We start from the raw sequence: 18,162 nt of genomic DNA, 5'->3' as shown, positions 1-18,162 counted from the left end.
TTAACTATTTTGCAATCCAATCCCTATCTTGTTTTCTCCCACTTTCATGTGATCTTCCTTATATTCACTCCTTAATTTCAAATGCATGAAAGATACCACTAAAACTGTTCTCCAGAGCATTTGAGATCTTGCTCCCTGGCATATGCTGTCCCTTTAGCTCAAATAAGTTTTTTTAAAAAATATTATTTTTTCCTTTTTTTACTGACTTGAGAGAGAGAGAAACAGTTGATGAGTTGCCTCCTGCATACTCCCCAACTGGGGATTGAACTTGAAACCTGGGTATGTGCCCTGACCAGCAACTGAACTTGCCACCTTTTGGTGTATGGGATGATGTTCCAACCAAGCCACACTGGCCAGGGCTCAAGTAAATTCTTATAAAAATTCTCTCATTTTGCCCTGGTGGTGTTGCACAGTGGTTAGAGTGTCAGGCCTCGCACCAAAGGGTTCGGGTTTGATTCTTGGTCAAGGGCATGTACCTGGACTGCAGGTTTGCTCCCCGTCCATGGTTGGAGGTGTATATGGGAGGTGTATATGGGAGGCAGGCAGTCGATGTGTCTCTCTCACATCTATGTTTCTCTCTCTCCCTTCCACTCTCTCTGAAAAGCAATAATAAAAAAATATCCTCAGGTGATGATTAACAAAAATAATTAAAAATTCTCTCCTTTTAGACATTTCTTATGTCAATAATAGATTGACAAGAAATTAAAGCAGGGGAACTGATAGAATTTAGGAACTAATCAGAACAAGGGCTGTTGATGATTATGCCTAAACTTCTAGGTAGTTGCTTACTAGATGGATATGGTGTAAATCACAGAGATAGTTAACACAGAAACAGATGCTAAGGTAACAGTTGAATTTTAGAGATGATGATCTGAGATCCCTGTAAAATATCCTAGTGAAGATGTCTAGTAGGCAGCTGGATATACAAGTTCAAAGTTCATGAGCAAAAATAGAGATCTGGGGGTTCTCCGCATTTAAATGGCAACATAAGCGATGGAAATAGATATGACTGTTCAAGGAAAGTAAGTAGAGAAGTGTGACAAAAGTATTCCAAGAACACCAATATTTAAAAGATGTATGAGAAAAAAGAACTTATGAAACAGAATGAAATGCTTGGTTTCTGACTCTACTTGTTCAAGCCTGCTTAATTTCCATGGCTTTAGCTGAAGTGTTATTTAAGGTGATGGCTTCCACCTTTTCTGTGAGTTACTTAATGTTCTTATGTCTCTCCTGTGTATACAGGAAGTTTACACTGTGGATGAAAAAGGGGTTCTACGGAAAGTAACAGTGGAAAGTGACCGCACAGGGTAACTGGATCATAAATTTGTAACTGGGAGATCATGGTGGGTAGTCATGACTCAAGCATGTAACTTTAATGAAAGGTTTTAAGCAAGTCCTATTTATTGTTCTTGTGCATCTGGGTTAACACACCTTTGAAATGACAGAATACCCCCTTCAAGGTGTAACCACCCTCAAGAGAGCACATAATCCTAATGATCCTATAAATTCAATCCCAGCCTGCTTTCTCCCACCTCCATGTAGTCTTCCTTAGATTCCCTTCCTAATTTCAAATGCATAAAAGAAACTGCAAAGCTGTTATTCTTTGAAGCATTTGAGATCATGCTTCCCAGCAACTGTCATCCGTTTTGGCTCAAATAAACTCTTTAAAAAATTCTCTATAGGTTTAGATGTTTCTTGTGTCAACATGTTATTAAACTTTGTTTTTCTTCTGTTAATCTGTCTCATGTCAAATTGATTATGAGAACAACCAGAAGAACCTTGAGAGGTAGAGGATGATTTTTCCTCCCCAACATTACTAACTGGTTATGTGGCTTTAAAGAAATTACTTAATGTATCAGAATTACATACAGATTTTAAAATCTATAAATGAGGGTTGAACTATGTATTCTCTGAGATTGTATGGCATTCTGTGATTCTGCTGAATTAACTCTTAGATACTCAAATCAGACAGATAAGTGCTAACTGGTAAACCTCCTAGTATTCAAAGGATGAACACTGTTCCATTGCTAGTACCTCAAATAGTACTTGGCACATGGCAGGTGTTTGTACTTACTAAATAAATGCAAGTATACAGCCAATACAACCCTAGGGACAAATGTGTAAAGTGTTCATCTTATCAAACAATAAATAGAGCTTAAAAGTGATGCTAGAAAATATTAACGCTCCTTTACTCTCTTAAATTTCCTGGTAAATGTACAAAGCAGCAGCATAGGTAATCAGCTATTTTTGGAGTTAGAGGCAAAAGATTCCTTTAAAGGTCCATCATAAAACAAATGTGTATTATGGAAAATGCTAAGGTAACAGTTGAGTTTGAGAGATGATTACTTGCCAATTCACCTTAAGAGTTGTAAATTTAACATCACAACTAAGTAAGCAGTCTACTGATAACTAATCAGCAGTAGTATTTTAAGAAGAAACTGGAAATGAGAAGCAACCAAGGGAACAGAAGCTGGGGGCTTTCTTTAGCAGTAAAGTTTGGATACAACCTAAATATTATTTGAGTCCTCAAGAAAGTTAATTGGAACTGGATACTGTGGATAAAAAAAAGAGCTCTGTAATAAATCTGACTGCAACTAACCTCAAAATGTGATCTGATCATAAATTCCTAACTGCAGATCTTGATAGGTATAAAAAGGTTTATCTTCGCTTTAGAAAGTCCTGTACATTGTTCTTGTGTACCTAGGCTAATACACCTTTGAAATGCCAGAGTAACCCTCTTTTTCAGACCCCCGAAGTGTGACCATCCTCAAGGGAGCACATAATCTTGCTAACTATCCTATAACCCAATCATAGAGATTCCACTCCCCACCCCCAGAGCTCTGGTTTATCCACCTTCATGTAGTCTTCCTTAAATTCCCTCCTTAATTTCAAATGTATAAACAGAACTGCAAAGCTGTAGTTCCCAGGTGCATTTAAAATTTTGTTTCCTGACATGTCCTTGGTTTGGCTCAAATAAACTCTTTAAAAAATTCTCTACAGGTGTGGACCTTTTAACATAGACAATTCCATTGAGAGAAACACAAATACCAATAGGTTTAAGTAAACGTGCATAGATACTGTATATTTAACAGAGTTAGCTAATCTCAGATAGTAAATCCCTTTGAACAGGTGAGAACAGAATTTAGGTTTTTTGTGGATTTTAGAACACTGCTTTATTCATCCCACGAATTTCAACTTCATTATGCTGAGATCTTACTACATTTCATTTGACTTAAATAGTTAGGATTATGATTGCCAAACCAGGGCGCTTGTATTTTTTTTTTTTTAGATTGGTGTTTTCTCTTGCATTCTTCTTATTTTTTAAGGGGCATTAAGAATAAAGCTCACTCTGTGAAACTTGTAATCTTAATACTAGAGTTTTCAGATGGCAAATCCTGAACCTCTTTTAAAAATCTGAGGCCCTGGCTGGGTAGTTCAGTTGGTTAGTGTCATCCAGATATGCCAAGGTTGTGGGTTCGATCCCTGATCAGGGCACATACAAGAATCAACCAATGGCCCTGGCTGGGTGGTTCAGTTGGTTGGAGCACTGTCCTATACACCAAAGGGTTGTGGGTTTGATTCCTGGCCAGGGAGCTTATGGGAGGCAACCGATCGATGTTTCTTGCTCACATCAGTGTTTTTCTCTTTCCCTTCCACTCTCTCTAAAGTCGATGAATATGTCCACAGGTGAGGATAAAAAAAAAAATAAAAAAAATTCAACCAATGAATGCATAAGTAACTGGAACAAATCCATGTTTCTCTCTTTCTCTCTCAAATCAATAAAAAACAAAACAGATATTAAAGGTAGACTGCCTCTTAAAAGCCAACTATCTCAATATGATTATGGTAGTCAGTGAGGAAAGAGAAGAATTTAATTCTTACACACACACAAATATGTACAGATTTTAAATGGGTGATTCCTTTTCATTTTGTATCACAATTTTATGTGTCTAGAGGAAGACCAAATTTAGTTCTCTTTTTGTCCACAGATATGAAATATCATTAATACATAATAGTAGTAAATACAAAAAAAACCCCACTCAACATTATGTAACAAATATACATTTTTGGAATGGGCAGAAATAAGAATAAAGTAATAAAATAAGGAACTAAATCAGGTTAAAGATCTTAGAATATAAAAATAAAGCCTGATAAGAATGATCAATTTTCATGATAAAAAAGGGGAACAAAACCAATCTAGTTACCCAGAACAGGCAAGCAGGGCTTTTGACAAAGTTCAGTAAACAAGACCAAGGGGATTGGTAAACTTTTTGTGTAAAGGGTCAGACAACAAATATTTTAGGCATTGTAGATTTTATAGTCTCTGTCCCAATTACTAAACTGCCACTGTAGCATGAAAGCAGCCCTAAATAGGACATAAATGAATGAACATGACTATGTTCCATTAAAACTTTACCCATAAAAATAGGCCATATTTGCCCCATAGACTGTAGTCAGCCCAGTCTGTACTACAGGCTATAAAGTTCTTTGGAGATAAAAACTGTAGTAGACAAAAAAAGGGGCCACATACTAAACCTGACTGACAAGCTCATGGGAGGCCTGCATGGAGGGCCTTACAAAACTCACAGACAGAAAGTAATCATATAGGATGGTCTGAACATAAAAATTCCTAACTGAAAAAGGGTCACGGTGGGTAGTCACATCCTAGGCCTGCAGCTTCCTTGACAAAGGCCAATCTTTACCTTAAGTGAACCTGTCTACTGTCTCTTTGCATCTCAGACAACATGCCCTGAAATGTCAAAGTAATCTTTTCTAGACCCTTTAAGGCACAAATGCCTCGTACCAGGGCACAAGACCACAGTACCCCGACTGTTATCTTGTTCCCTGCAAACCATCTCTATGTACTGTAAAAGTTAATCTACACCTACCAATGTAAAAGAAGTATATGTTTCTCTATTTTGCCTTTTTACCCAATCCCAGATTTCCCCATTCTGCTTTCTCTTGTCCCCTTAATCTACCAATGGATTTCATGTAACTCTCTGTAGGTCTCCTCCTTTTATTCTAATGTATAAAACAAGCAGCAAAACTGCCATTCTTTGGAGCATTTTTTCAATCCATTGATATTTTGCTTCCCAGCAATCGTTGTCAGATTGGCTCAAATAATCTCACAAAAATTCTCTACAGGTATGGATGTTTCTTATGCCAAACATTGTGTTATGTTTTTCTGTATTAGCATAGTTACTGACACATAACGAGGCTCATTAAATTATTTTTCAGCTTAACTAAGTCATTATCCATATTAAATATGATAAAAACAGATGGAACTAAATTCATTCATTTGGGACACACCAGTGACCAAGAGACAAAAAGTCTTTCCATTGTGGTAGGGTAAACGATATGTAATACCTTTGAAATTGCTTTCTTTTGTGAATAACTGCTATTAGGTTCTCTTTTCAGGGGTAGGGAAAGTGTGCTACTTTCGTGAATACACAATAAAATAACTATTGAATATTTAAACCCCAAATGTAATACCTAGTTTTCAGTGTTGCTGTTGTTCTTGGCTATTTGAATCTCCACCTGCTGACTCCTGCCATTGTCTCAAAGGCTAATCCACTCACTTATGATTCAGGAACCCTTAAGCTGCCTACTGTGGTTCCAAAACATCTTCTGATTTCTCTTTCCTGTAGTGTACAAAGATGAAGAAAGATAAAGGAGGAATCAGAGGGACAGGGGAAAAGTAGTAACTGTTAGAATCAAAGCGAGAGACTTGAATTCTCAAGTTATTCCCACACACACAAGAAGGACAAATTCTATGATGTTATCTCGAACCTACACTAGCTCCTGAGCATGTTTACACAGTCCTTCAGCCTTACATAATAGTTCATTTAGTATCAATTCCTGTTTTTGGTACAAGGGAAGACTACACTAGGACTACAATTTAATACCATCAAAACAACAGCTAATGTTTACTGAAACACTTGTTTTGGTGTTACTAATCCTCACTCAAGGGTATTTTTTCCATTGATTTAGTGAGAGAGGGAAGGGGGGAGGGGGAGAGGGGGAAAGAGGGGGAGAGAGAGAGAGAGAGAGAAGACATCGATGTGAGATCCCACATGCACCCTGACTGGGTCCCAGGATAGAACCTGAAACCTAGGTTCATGCCCTTGACCAGGAATTGAACCTGTGACCCTTCGGTAGTTGGGCCCATGCTCCAAGCACTGAGTGAGCCACACTGGCCAGGGCAGTGAAACATTTTTTCAATTTAATCTTCCCAATAACCCTATCGAGCAGTGACTATCACACATTAGAAAATGACGTTCAATGGCAAAGTAACTTGCTTATCTTTGTCACAGGTAGTAAGAAATGGAGCCAAAATTCAAACTTGGATTTAACTCTAAAGACCATGTTCCAACACACAAAAAATGCTGGAAATATACACTATTTATGAACTGGGGGCTTTTATATATATATATATATATATATATATATATATATATATATACACACACACACACACACACACATATGAACTGGGTCAGCAACAAGAAGTAATTTAACAAATACCCAGTAATGACCACTGGGGGAAAAACATCTTTAAAATTAAAAACCTACGTAAGAAGTAAAATGCATTACTGTATCACTCAGGAGATATTAAGTAGGATAAGACAACTATATCTTTTCTATTCAAATAAAGGGCCCAATAGGAAAGTAAATTTACTTTACCATTATTTTTGGTAGAGAAAATCTCTAATACCTGTACAAGAAAGCAAGAAGTGTTATGTCTTGTTTAAATTCTTAATGTTGCTTTAGGCCTCTGATAAGCTCAGTTAAAACACATTTTTACTTCATAATAACTGTTATTTAGAATAGATCTTCTCAGTCCTGGCTCATTACTTAGATCATGAAGTATTAAATATCTTAAGGAGTGTGAGTATTTATAAAAGGTGCTTTAAAGACCACTGTCCTTGTGTAAGTAAAAACAGCATCTAACTGGACAGGCTAGTGAAACAGAGGCAACCTTATGCTGTCCTTCAAAGGGTAAGAAGGTATTCCCTATCAGCAAGCTCCAAAACTGGAGGCCCAGGAATAGGGTCATAACACAGCATGGCATTCTTTTTTTAAAAAATTTATTAAAATAACATAATTGAGGAACCATTGGATAATTATATTTTTGTCAGGTGCAATAAAAACAAAATTAAAACTCAAATCATCAAGAAAACCTGTATTCCTGGCTTCCTTGCATACACATGATGTGGCTCTTAAGAGACAAAGAGCATGGATTCTTAATGGCATGTTGAAATAACTGCTATCTACTTCTATATTCCAGACTTTTTTTTTAAAGAGTATTTTTGGAGCTAAACAAGAAATGGGTATAAGACAAGACTTGGATCTTTCACCCCTAATTTTCCTAGATCAGCCAATCAGGCAGTTTAGGTAAGACATGATATTAACAGAAATATAACTATCAAAGAACAACTCTGAAGTCATGAAACAGTCAAAGGGAAGGCTTAAAACTAACTAGATAGTTACTGAGGACAGAATTCTCACAAAATAAAAGGTAGTGGGAAAGATTCTAGAAAAAAGGAATAAAGTAAAATGGTTATACATTACTAAAGATTTGTTCCTAGAGAGCTAGCTATTATCTCCCGTCTTGGTCCCATTCCCTTCCCCCTCTGCAGGTGAAGAAGTGCTACCTGTATTTGATAACATAGCAATTTGGGGCAAGGACCTGAGTGTACTATCTCATCTTATTCACTGATATTCTAAAGGACTGGGAAGGGAAAAGGAAAGAAGGAAGTGCAAAAAGCAGTTTGCTGATTTTTCTACATTTGAGCCTATTTCTAGTGCGTTTCTAGGAATGTATGATGTTTATATGAAGAACAGCAAGGTTAAGCATGTCTCCTCATGAGTCTGGCCACCTTCACCCTAACACCTCCCTTCCCTAGTCTGTTTGGAGGTAAACAAGTTGAAATTTACAGGAGACCCTTCAGTTAAGAAGGCAATGAAACAAATTTTACAGTTAAACACTTCAATGATAATATGACTTATAGCTATCTGAAGGGTGCTGACTTTAATTTAAAGGATTAGGGTCAGGATCCAGAAGACAGGGATGTTTGCCCCAGGCCCTCCCTACTGCTGTCTAGAAAGGAATATGCAGGGTAAAGCTAAGAGCACTCCTAATTTAAGGCTACACAGAAGAGGACAGCTCCTCCCAGTAGCAAAAATAAATTGAAGTTCTAGATCCCCAGGCCAAAAAAGGCAATAGGAGCATTATTTAAGCCCTAACTCTTATTTACCTGGCTCTTTAAATGTCTTTGTATTATGTCCAGAACGAGCTGAAGGAAGAAGGATGTTTTCTGCTACAGGGAAGAGAAACTGAAGGCTGCTTCTACAGGACCAGCACTAGGGGGCACCGGAACAAAGTATACTGAGTATGACCTGTGAGACTGCCAAAGAGCTTCAACTCTGGAAATTAGGGGAACAGAGGAATTACCCATCGGTGAAAACCAGTGTACTTTCATTTCAAATAAAGATCTAATCCTGTTCTTGATATAGTCTTCTTATGTATTCATTTTATAAAACAGTGTTCACTGTTGACTTAAATTATAACTTGAATTTAAACTTCAAATATAATTATCATTCACAATCTCCTGAATGACAATGTTTATGACAATAGACAAGAAAAATAAAGTTTAGAAAGTACTCTCTATCAAGCCTTAAAAGTATGTACAATCTTTGACCCAGCAATTCCATTTCTAAGAATATAAGATAAAACAATGTAAAACACAGAACAAGTTTTTGCACCAGAATGCCCATCATGGCATTAATTTTATTAGTTAAATGTTTACAACCTAAATATCAAAGAGAGCAGAATGGTAAAATTAATTATGGCATAGCGACACGATAGACTAATCCATGTGTTAAAAAATCAGCTATAAACATTTCTTTTAATAACTGAAGGAAATCCTATGTTAATTGAAGAGGAGACACAAAATTATAAATACATTATGATCTCATTAAGATTGAAAAATATGTAAGAAAAAATTACACTACAAGAAAATACACCAAAATATTAACAGTGGTTATCTACAGGTGGTAAAATTCAGAAAATTTATTTTAACAATGAACACGTACTTAAGAAAGCCCAAATTTATGAAAAGCACTTTACCTTATATTTTACACCAAAAACTCATACACATAATTTATTCATTAAAGATGTAAATGACCTCTTCAGAGATGTAAATGTACTAATGAGTAGAGAAAAACACAGTGGTGAGCTGGCTAGCTCCCTTACTACCCAAATGGCTCATTCCATATTATTAACATAATAATTATTCAACAATCAAAAATACTAATTAATGTAGTAAGACTTTTCAAGTTATCTTTAAATGACCAACATTACAAAATAAACATACAGACCCCAAGAATCTACTGAATTATATTTAAATTTTAGGAATCAAAGGGATAGAGTTTTAGGTGCATTATTACCAAAGTCCTCCATATACTTTAACTATAACCCACTGGCATTACAATATAAGCCATTTAAAATTATAGTAACTTCTCATTCAAATGCCTTTATAGGTACAGAATGATGAAAGAAAATGGGCTATATGACATAATTTTTCAATACCCCACTGATTAACAGACACTGCTGGTTTGTGTTCAGTGAAGAGTCAACCAAAATATCGACCCGTAGAAAAAAAAGTGTTTTTTAAAAAGCCACAATAAAACTCTCTAGAACTAGCTATATTTTAATAGTATAAGAATTTAAAAGTGTTTAAAAAAAACCCCACTAGACTGAGATTCAAAGGACTTGTGATTCTAGGCAAACCCCAATTTTTCTAAGTAATCAGGTTCCTTATCTGTAAAATGGGATTATGATAATATCCGATTAATAGGATTAATATTTAATCAATTTAGAGCATTTATATTAAAGTGATTTACAAAATGTAAGACATCAACAAGATAATAACAACATCTCCCTTCTAAGCCTTACCTAAAAAGAACAGGTTTCATCAAATAATTTCGAAATTCCCTAAGAGCTCTAATATTATTTATAAACAAAAGAATAATGCTATTATTGCAAATAAGATATAGAACACACTAAGCATTTTTCTAGTATTCATTAAGCTCAACAACTGTTAATTATATGTGATAACCCAAAACCTAAGATTAGATTGGAGAATCAAAATGTTTTTGTACTCGTTTTAAAAAATTAATTTTTATGATAAAATTATAACTGTTAAGCATCACCAAACAAAATAACCACTCAAACAGTATCAAAAAGTATAAAGCGAAAAGTAAATTTCTTCTTATGCCTGTCCCCCCAAATTTCTATTTCCCAGAGATCAGCACTGTTAAGGTTCTTGTATACCTATCCAGACATGTTTAGTATATCAGTTATTAATCATAATGTAGATTACAGAGTTTTAGAGCTAGAAAACGTTGCCACAATACATCTTTCAATTTTACAAATAAGTAACGTGAATCACAGATAAATGATTTTTAAAATTGTTATTAATATTTGGAAAGCACTTTACAACTGATGTAAATGCTTTGACATAAGTTATTGGCTTTAAAATTACTATTTTTTCATTGAGCTTAGTGGGGTGACATTGGTTAACAAAAACATAGAGGTTTCAAGTGTACAACTCAACAAAACATCATCTGCACACTGCATCACACCCATGGCCTAAAGTCAAGTCTCTTTCTGTCCCCATTCGTCCCCACTTTGTCCTCGTCCACCTTGCCCCACCCCCCTTTCCCTCTGGCAATCACCATACTGTGGTCTGTTTCTATGTGATATATTTAAGTCACTTGCCTCAAGATTATTTACATAATAAGCTAATGATTGGCTAGAACTATAGTTAGGAAGTCAATATCTTATCAAGTGGGATGTTAATAATATAAATTATATGTGTACAAAGCTTATGCATATGGCTCTGAAATTTTCAAAGATATCCTACATCATACAGGGGATTAGAAAGCTTGGAAATTCCTAATTCATTAATTAATATATATGAGTCATTAAAATAATTGTTTTAAAAGGAAGAATCTTAGCAATGAAAGATTTTTAAAGTTTGCATGTATCTTGAAGATTCATGCTTTTTAAGATGATCACTTAGAAAACCACTGAACACAAAGATTACTAAATATAGGATGTCCCCAAAAATGTATATACACACTTTGAGTAATTATAAAGGCAGTGTTTATTAAAATACACTTCATTTTCAAAATTGAGCTATCAGCTGTTAAAGTGTGTATACTTTTTTGGGGACACCCTGTATATTTTGAATAAAAAAATTATCGACAACTTTAAAGTGAGAAGAAATAACTTGAGAGATACCTATGTAAGAATTTCACATATAATATAAATGCACAAAAAACTATAAATAGAAATCAACTGAATAATAAGAGCACCTAAAAGATGCTACAGCCTCTTTCTGGCATAAAAGAAATCGGTATTGGCCACAAAATCTGCATTGCCACCCTGGCAATGACAATCACAAAATCTGTTGATTAATGACAAAAATAAAGCCCTCATTTATAAGGATAGTATGTCAGATCAAAATTAAACAGAAAGGCAAGAAACCTCAAAATAATTCTGCTATAATAGGGTTAAAAATATAGAAAATAGTCAAAGAAGTGGATTCAATGATAGAGATTCTTACTCCAATTATGGAATGCAGTTGTAAAAGAACAAAATTTAAATTCAATTTAACAGATAAATTAACCATTAATTTTGTTAAACTCTTAGACAAGTATTGATTCCAAATTTATTAAAATGCAATTATCAACATTCAACCAAAATATAAGTAACTCAGATAACCAAAATGATCTCAGTGGAAACAAAACAAACAAAAAAACCCCCAAAACTATCAAGATGAAAAAAATTGAAATAGAAGTTTATTGTAACATATAATGAACTCTTGTTGTCAAAATTTAACTTACATATATACTCAATCTTCTTTACTTTTACCATATTAAAGAACATTTCTAAAAACATGCAAATGTAATGCAATTTTCAAGTGGCTTTTGTTACTAATAAAAGGTTAACTTTAATTTTTGCTTATCAAGACTAAATTGTCAATAAAATAAAAAAAACCCAGGAGGCTACCAATATATCACCATCCTTCTAATTAAAAACAAACAAAAACGCCAGTTACTTTCCAACGGCAGAAAAATCCTCAAATTATTAATCAGAAGGGTAAAAAGAAAAAAATGTTACTCTGAAAACGCTCTATATCAAGCTATTGATTTTGTACAGAAATGTATTATTAATCTTCTTTACTGGTTGAACATCTTGTGTTTTATAAGGTGAACATCATATTTTTACTTGGTTCTTTATCAGGTGTTTGCTCTTTACTCATATGTTCAAGTCTCTCTCATTTAAAGAGAGATAGAGAATGTTTTAAATCAAAATCTCATTTTTAATTTTTTAAATATATCTTTATTGACTTCAGACAGAGGGGGAGAGAGAAAGAGAGAGAAACATCAATGATGAGAGAGTCGTCATTGATCGGCTGCCTCCTGCCTGCCCCCGACTGGGGATTGAACCCGCAACCGGGGCATATGGCCTGGCTGGGAATCGAACCTCGATCTCCTGGATCCTAGGCTGATGCTCACCCTCTGAGCTACGCCTGGCAGGGCTTATTTTTCATTTTTTAATGGACCACTGTAGTAGTATAAATTTAGGGTGAAAACCTATGTGAAAGTCAACTCATGGTTATAAATCTTCATGGGAGACCTGAATTTAACAGGCTTGTTTTCCTTGGATTTCTCCATGAATGGAACCTAGTGTGGGTTTATTCCTGGAGCTGGGAGTTGCTCTTTAGGATCCCAAATTTTCAGGGAGATATGCTACCTAAAAGACATTCCACCTTGGAAGGGCCTTACAATTTGTCTAGATTAGAAAAGGTCCTTAAGGTTAAGTAAGCTTTAGCGCTCTGTTGACTCTCTTGAATCCTAGTTTCACTTAATATCTGGTTTGTATTTCCCTTTTCGTTTTGTATGGTCAGTCATAAATTAAAAATTAAAAAAAAATAAATCCAACAATTTGAGTTGTTTTTAACAAGAGTATTATTGTTTAGTTTGAGCCCCAAGGTGCTATAATGCCAGAACTAAAAGCTACATAGTATTACCTCTCAATATTATTCGATTTTTTTATAGTATGTTACCTATCAGAGCTCTTTTGGTTTTTACAGTAGTTATTTCTTGTAAGAATTTTAACTTTGTGTATATATAAACTATATATCTATTGCTTGAAGACTGGTTATCTTCCAAAGAGATAAAATATACTTACTCATAGGATAAAGAAAGAATTGATAACAATAACTATTTTATATTCAAAACAATAATTTGTTATAACTGATAACAGTAAATTATTAAATATAAATTAAGTGAAGTTATTTTACTTTAGTAATAACCCTTCTGCCTACATAAACTCTTACTTACTTTGGAAGGAGAACCATCAGTAATTTTCACCAACTGCCAAAGAATCGAGTAATGGGAACACTGCAATGCCTGTACGACTATCTGTATCAAATAAAAAAATTCAAACAAATGAGACATAATTTACATCTTCACAGTTTATATCATACAATGTTTATCATATTTTATAGTACAAACTTTTATAGAATTAAGGAGAATGCATAAAATAACATTTGGTTAAAAAAAAGGACAAACCAATATATCATTCTAGAGAATAAAGATAATGTATCTTAACAACCCTTTGCTTCAAACAAAAATGTACTGCCATGAATACTTTGCCTATTCAGATTTTTAAAAAAGGTATATCTAAAACTAAAAAATTTATCCAAATTTTTATAATCAAATAATTACTTATTTTGTTTTAAAGCATTTTAAATGTAAAATATAACACCCATACAAGAATGTGCATAAAACATACATAAAACTTGAAACTATTATAAAATAATATTTATTGAATGTTAACTGCAATGAAAAATTAAAATAATTAAAAGAAAAAAACATAGAACTTAATGAATGCTGTACTTTACAACCCCATGACTATTTTTATGTAACTGCCAATTTGTACTTTTTAATTCCTCCATCTTTTTCACCCATTGCCTCCAAATCCCTCCCATCTGGCAAACATCAATTTGTTCTCTGTATTTATGAGTTTTGGAAAAGAGTAGTTTTGAACCATGGATGGGAATCCGCACATGAGGAGGGCTAAGTCATACATGGATTTCTGAGTGTGTACGGGGTGTGCGGATGTGTAGGCACCCGTAACCCCAACATTGTTCCAGGGTCAATAATAATCTCTCTCCCTTAAGGGTAACAGTTATTTTTACTTTTCAGGCAATCAGTACATTTTTAACAACCTAAGTCTGTATCCCTAAATACTAAGCTTATTATGTCTTGTTGTCAACCATATATAAATGGAATCATAAAATATGTATGTTTGAATCTGACCTTTTTCATTTAATCATTTACTTTCAAGATTTACATATGTTGTTGCATGTAGCTATAGCTCATTATTTTTTTGCCCCTGTACAATATTTAGGACATCTTCCTAATTATTTATTCATTCTATTATTAAACTTTTACAATGCTTCTAGTTTTAGGGCATTATGAATAATGCTGCTATGAACACTCTTATAAATGTCTCCTGGTGCATTATGTGTTTAGAGGTTCTTAAAAGTTTTTAGTTCTCAGAACATCTTTACATTCTTAAAAATTACTAAGGACCCCAAAGGGTTTTTGTTTAGGTGAGTTACATATCAGTATTACCATGAGAAATTAAAACTAATAAATGTTTAAAATATTAAGGCATTGAAAAGTAAATTGTTTATATCATAACATAGTATTTCTTAAAAACCTAAATTTTTTTAAAAGATAAAAATTTAGTGGGAAGAATGGTACTGTTTTACATTTTTGCAGATCTCTTTAATATATGGCTTCACAGCAAACTGGAGTTTCATATCTGCTCTGCACTCTGTTACAATATGCTGTTTTGACTGAAGTATATGAAAAAAACTCAAGAGTCATAGATCAGTTGGGAAAAAAGTATATTTTTTACTAGGTATCATCAGATGTTTAAATTTGGTGCTTTTATTATGTATGAGTACTTCCTTAATGTGGTACTAATTTACATGTCTCTAAATGCCACGAGGATGGGCACCTTTTCATTTTTTATTGGCATTGAATTCTGTTTTGTAAAATTTTGTCTCTATTCTTCAAAGAGACAAATAACAGAATTCATGAAAATAAAATTGAAGGAATCGTAACATAAAGAATTTCATTTTAAATAGCTTTTACTACACTTTTGTTTGAATACATGGTTTATCTTTACTGCAATAAAGCATATCTAATAACATGATATTCCATTATTATAGTGTCCCTATTACACCTTCTCTACTTAAACTAAAAACCATAGGATGACTATATATAGGGACTAAATCAAAAGAGAAATCAGTAAATGACATGCTACAGGAAGCAGTTGAGAGTTTTAGCTGGTTTTATCAAAAAATATTCAGGTTTCAGATCACTTAAGCGAAAGATACCTCTAATGTAACTACTCAGCACTGAAAATAACTCATCAGAATTAGAGGGATGAGTTATGCTGCTTTTAATGTAACACTAACGAGATGATATCGGGGTTTTATTAAATATAATAATTAAAGATTGATTCATGTAAGAATGCCAGAAACAAGACTACAGAAACACTATCAAGTTATGAACATTAATGCTACAGAAATCACTTTGCTATACTTAGAAGATGCTCAATATGGTACGCCTACACCTACTGGTCCTGAGACACCTTTTGATAATCTCTTTAATATAAGTGGTTTATATGGAAGGAAAAGAGAATATTAAAATTTCTCTTAAATTTGAAAAGACCTTAATTGTTAAATTACTAGAAAAGTGATATACAGATTATTTACAATCAAAAGGAAATTAAGACATGGAAAAAAAGCAATGTTGAAGAAATGCTTAATTTGGGTGCTACCACTTAGCCTAATATCTACAAATATCATTTTCTTTCCTTCTACATTTCTATTGAATTATATTCTAGGAATATTCAAATTGTTTTCCACAAGTTTTGCAGAAATTTCTTGGAGATGGTTATGAGGAAAGAGAGACTGTTGATCTCTATATCTATTTCAAATAGAGCATCCCCACTTTAATCTGCCTTTTCTTAACTACCAGTGCTCTGAACCTAGAGAAGATCTTCAAATAATAAATAGCAAGTATTGGTCTGATGAGAAATCATTTCTTCCAATCCTAGTCCTCTGTCCTTGTGTTTTTGCAAAGTAACACTGTTCTATGGAGGACCCAGTCATGTGTATTGCACATTTCTGGGCAGAAGTAGTTAAGAAGTCAGAGTGCCTTTTCCATCTTCTCCTCCCCTGTATGCCAGCAGGATACCAATGCCCCAAGAGATCTTGGGTCCTTGAACGACTAGGTGGTGCAGTGATACCCCACTTCCCTTAATTGTACTTTATGGTTATGGGAGTGAGAACAAAATTTCTATTGTGTTAAGCCACTGGGATAGAGACTAATCTATTATAACAGTTAGTATCTAAACCAACATAAATATTCTTTTACTATTAGTGTTTTTTCTTAATAATAATTTTTAACTATTCAAAGAAACTATAGCACTTTATCTTTTTAAAAAATTTATTGATTGATTTGAGAGAGAGAAGGGGGAAGAGAGAGAAAGAGAGAGAGAGACATGTTGATTTGCTGTTCTACTTATTTATGTTACTTATGCATTCATTGGTTTATTCTTGTTTGTGCCCTGACTGGGGACTGAACCTGCAACCTTGGCACATTGGGACGATGCTCTAACCAACTGAGCTACATGGCCAGGGCCCATAGCTCTTTATCTTTGATTAGCAGACTGAAGCAATGAGAATCATTCAACATGTGGCTAATGATATCACATATCTTGAAGATAAACTGTATTATTCCATGTAAATTAAGACCAAGGAATAAGCTCCTAGAATCAGTTTAGGTTTAAAATAGCTTAATTTGGATGAAAAATAAAATCTGATTAAAAACTAGAGAATAATAAGGAAAAATGTAATACATATGCATGTGTAGATATCTAATTATCTACACATATAGGACATGTTTAAAATTCTGAAGATCCACGTAAGTGTGGGGTAAATTTGGGCTCTTTCACTTTGCTGTTTGCCAGAGACTTTAAGGTGAAGGACGATTAAATTTTTTAGTGGACATGTCCATGACAAAAGGGTGAACTAAACCTAACACTATTCTGGTTCTGGTATCCAATACTGATCTTTCTATGATACTCAGACTAGGTTAATATAAGTAATGATTAATCTTCTACTTTAACTTACATAATAAATTAAAAGACTTCCCAAGGAATGGGTTACATAGGAGGCTAAAGGACATAAATCCTTGGCAGTTCTAGATTTTGGAATTTTACTGTCAAGTTTTTGTTTGTTTGTTTTTTATAAAAACCAAGCATCTGTAACAAGAGTATGAAGACATATATGACATGTCACTAAGCCAAGAGTGGAATATTATATTCTATTTTTGTAATATCACTTTATGCTGATCTCCAAAAGGGGGTTTGGTATATAGTGGAAAGCACAATGGACCAGGAATTTACATCATACAGCCCCAGGCCTGCAATTTTATTTTATTTTTATTAATCCTCACCTGAGGATATTTTTTCCATTTTCATAGAGTAGAAAGGAGAGAGGGAGGGCGAGAGAGGGAAGAGGAAAAAGAGAAACATCAGGTGAGGGAGACACATCAACTGGCTGCCTCCTGCATGTGCCCCAACTGGGGCCGGGAATTGAACCTGCAACCCAAGTACATGCCCTTGACCGGGAAACAGACTCGAGACCCTTTGGTGTTCAGCTGATGTTCTAACCACTGAGAACACCGGCCAGGACGCCCAGGCCTGCTCTTAAACAGTTTATCTACACTAGTGTTTTCTCCCCCAAACACACTGTAGGCTGTAACAACAACAACAAAATCTTGCCACCTTCCATCTCAGTGATCTATATGCTCAAAAGACTAAAAAAACAATTTCTGCTACTAACTTTGAAATAAAGTAATATAAGCAAACAGTTGTCCAAACAATATACACAACCATCAAAGTACCTAAACCATTAAGAAACAATAACATACTTTGTGGATAGAATTACGGTATAACAGAAAGGGTGGAAGTAGAGAACATCAATAATTTCAAGAGATATT

At 34.2% G+C, this 18,162-nt stretch overlaps 2 protein-coding genes across 3 annotated transcripts in view; one reads left to right on the top strand and one right to left on the bottom strand.

Annotated features, from left to right (window-relative positions):
• PCCB (propionyl-CoA carboxylase subunit beta) overlaps positions 1-8,511 on the top strand; it is a 96,189-nt gene extending 87,678 nt beyond the window's left edge. The window contains exon 16 of the mRNA XM_081160349.1: positions 8,292-8,511. Within this exon, the coding sequence (XP_081016475.1) occupies positions 8,292-8,393 (102 nt within the window). The 3' untranslated portion in view covers positions 8,394-8,511. The remainder of the gene's footprint in view (positions 1-8,291) is intronic.
• STAG1 (STAG1 cohesin complex component) overlaps positions 1-18,162 on the bottom strand; it is a 273,379-nt gene that overhangs the window by 31,645 nt on the left and 223,572 nt on the right. For both annotated transcript variants that reach the window (XM_081160341.1, XM_081160342.1), the window contains exon 22: positions 13,417-13,497. In XM_081160341.1, coding sequence (XP_081016467.1) covers positions 13,417-13,497 — 81 coding nt within the window. The remainder of the gene's footprint in view (positions 1-13,416; positions 13,498-18,162) is intronic.

The sequence above is a fragment of the Miniopterus schreibersii genome (genome assembly GCF_964146895.1).
Source record: "Miniopterus schreibersii genome assembly, chromosome: 15".
In the NCBI taxonomy this organism is placed as follows: domain Eukaryota; kingdom Metazoa; phylum Chordata; class Mammalia; order Chiroptera; family Miniopteridae; genus Miniopterus; species Miniopterus schreibersii.
This window is presented reverse-complemented; position numbering and strand designations above follow the sequence as displayed.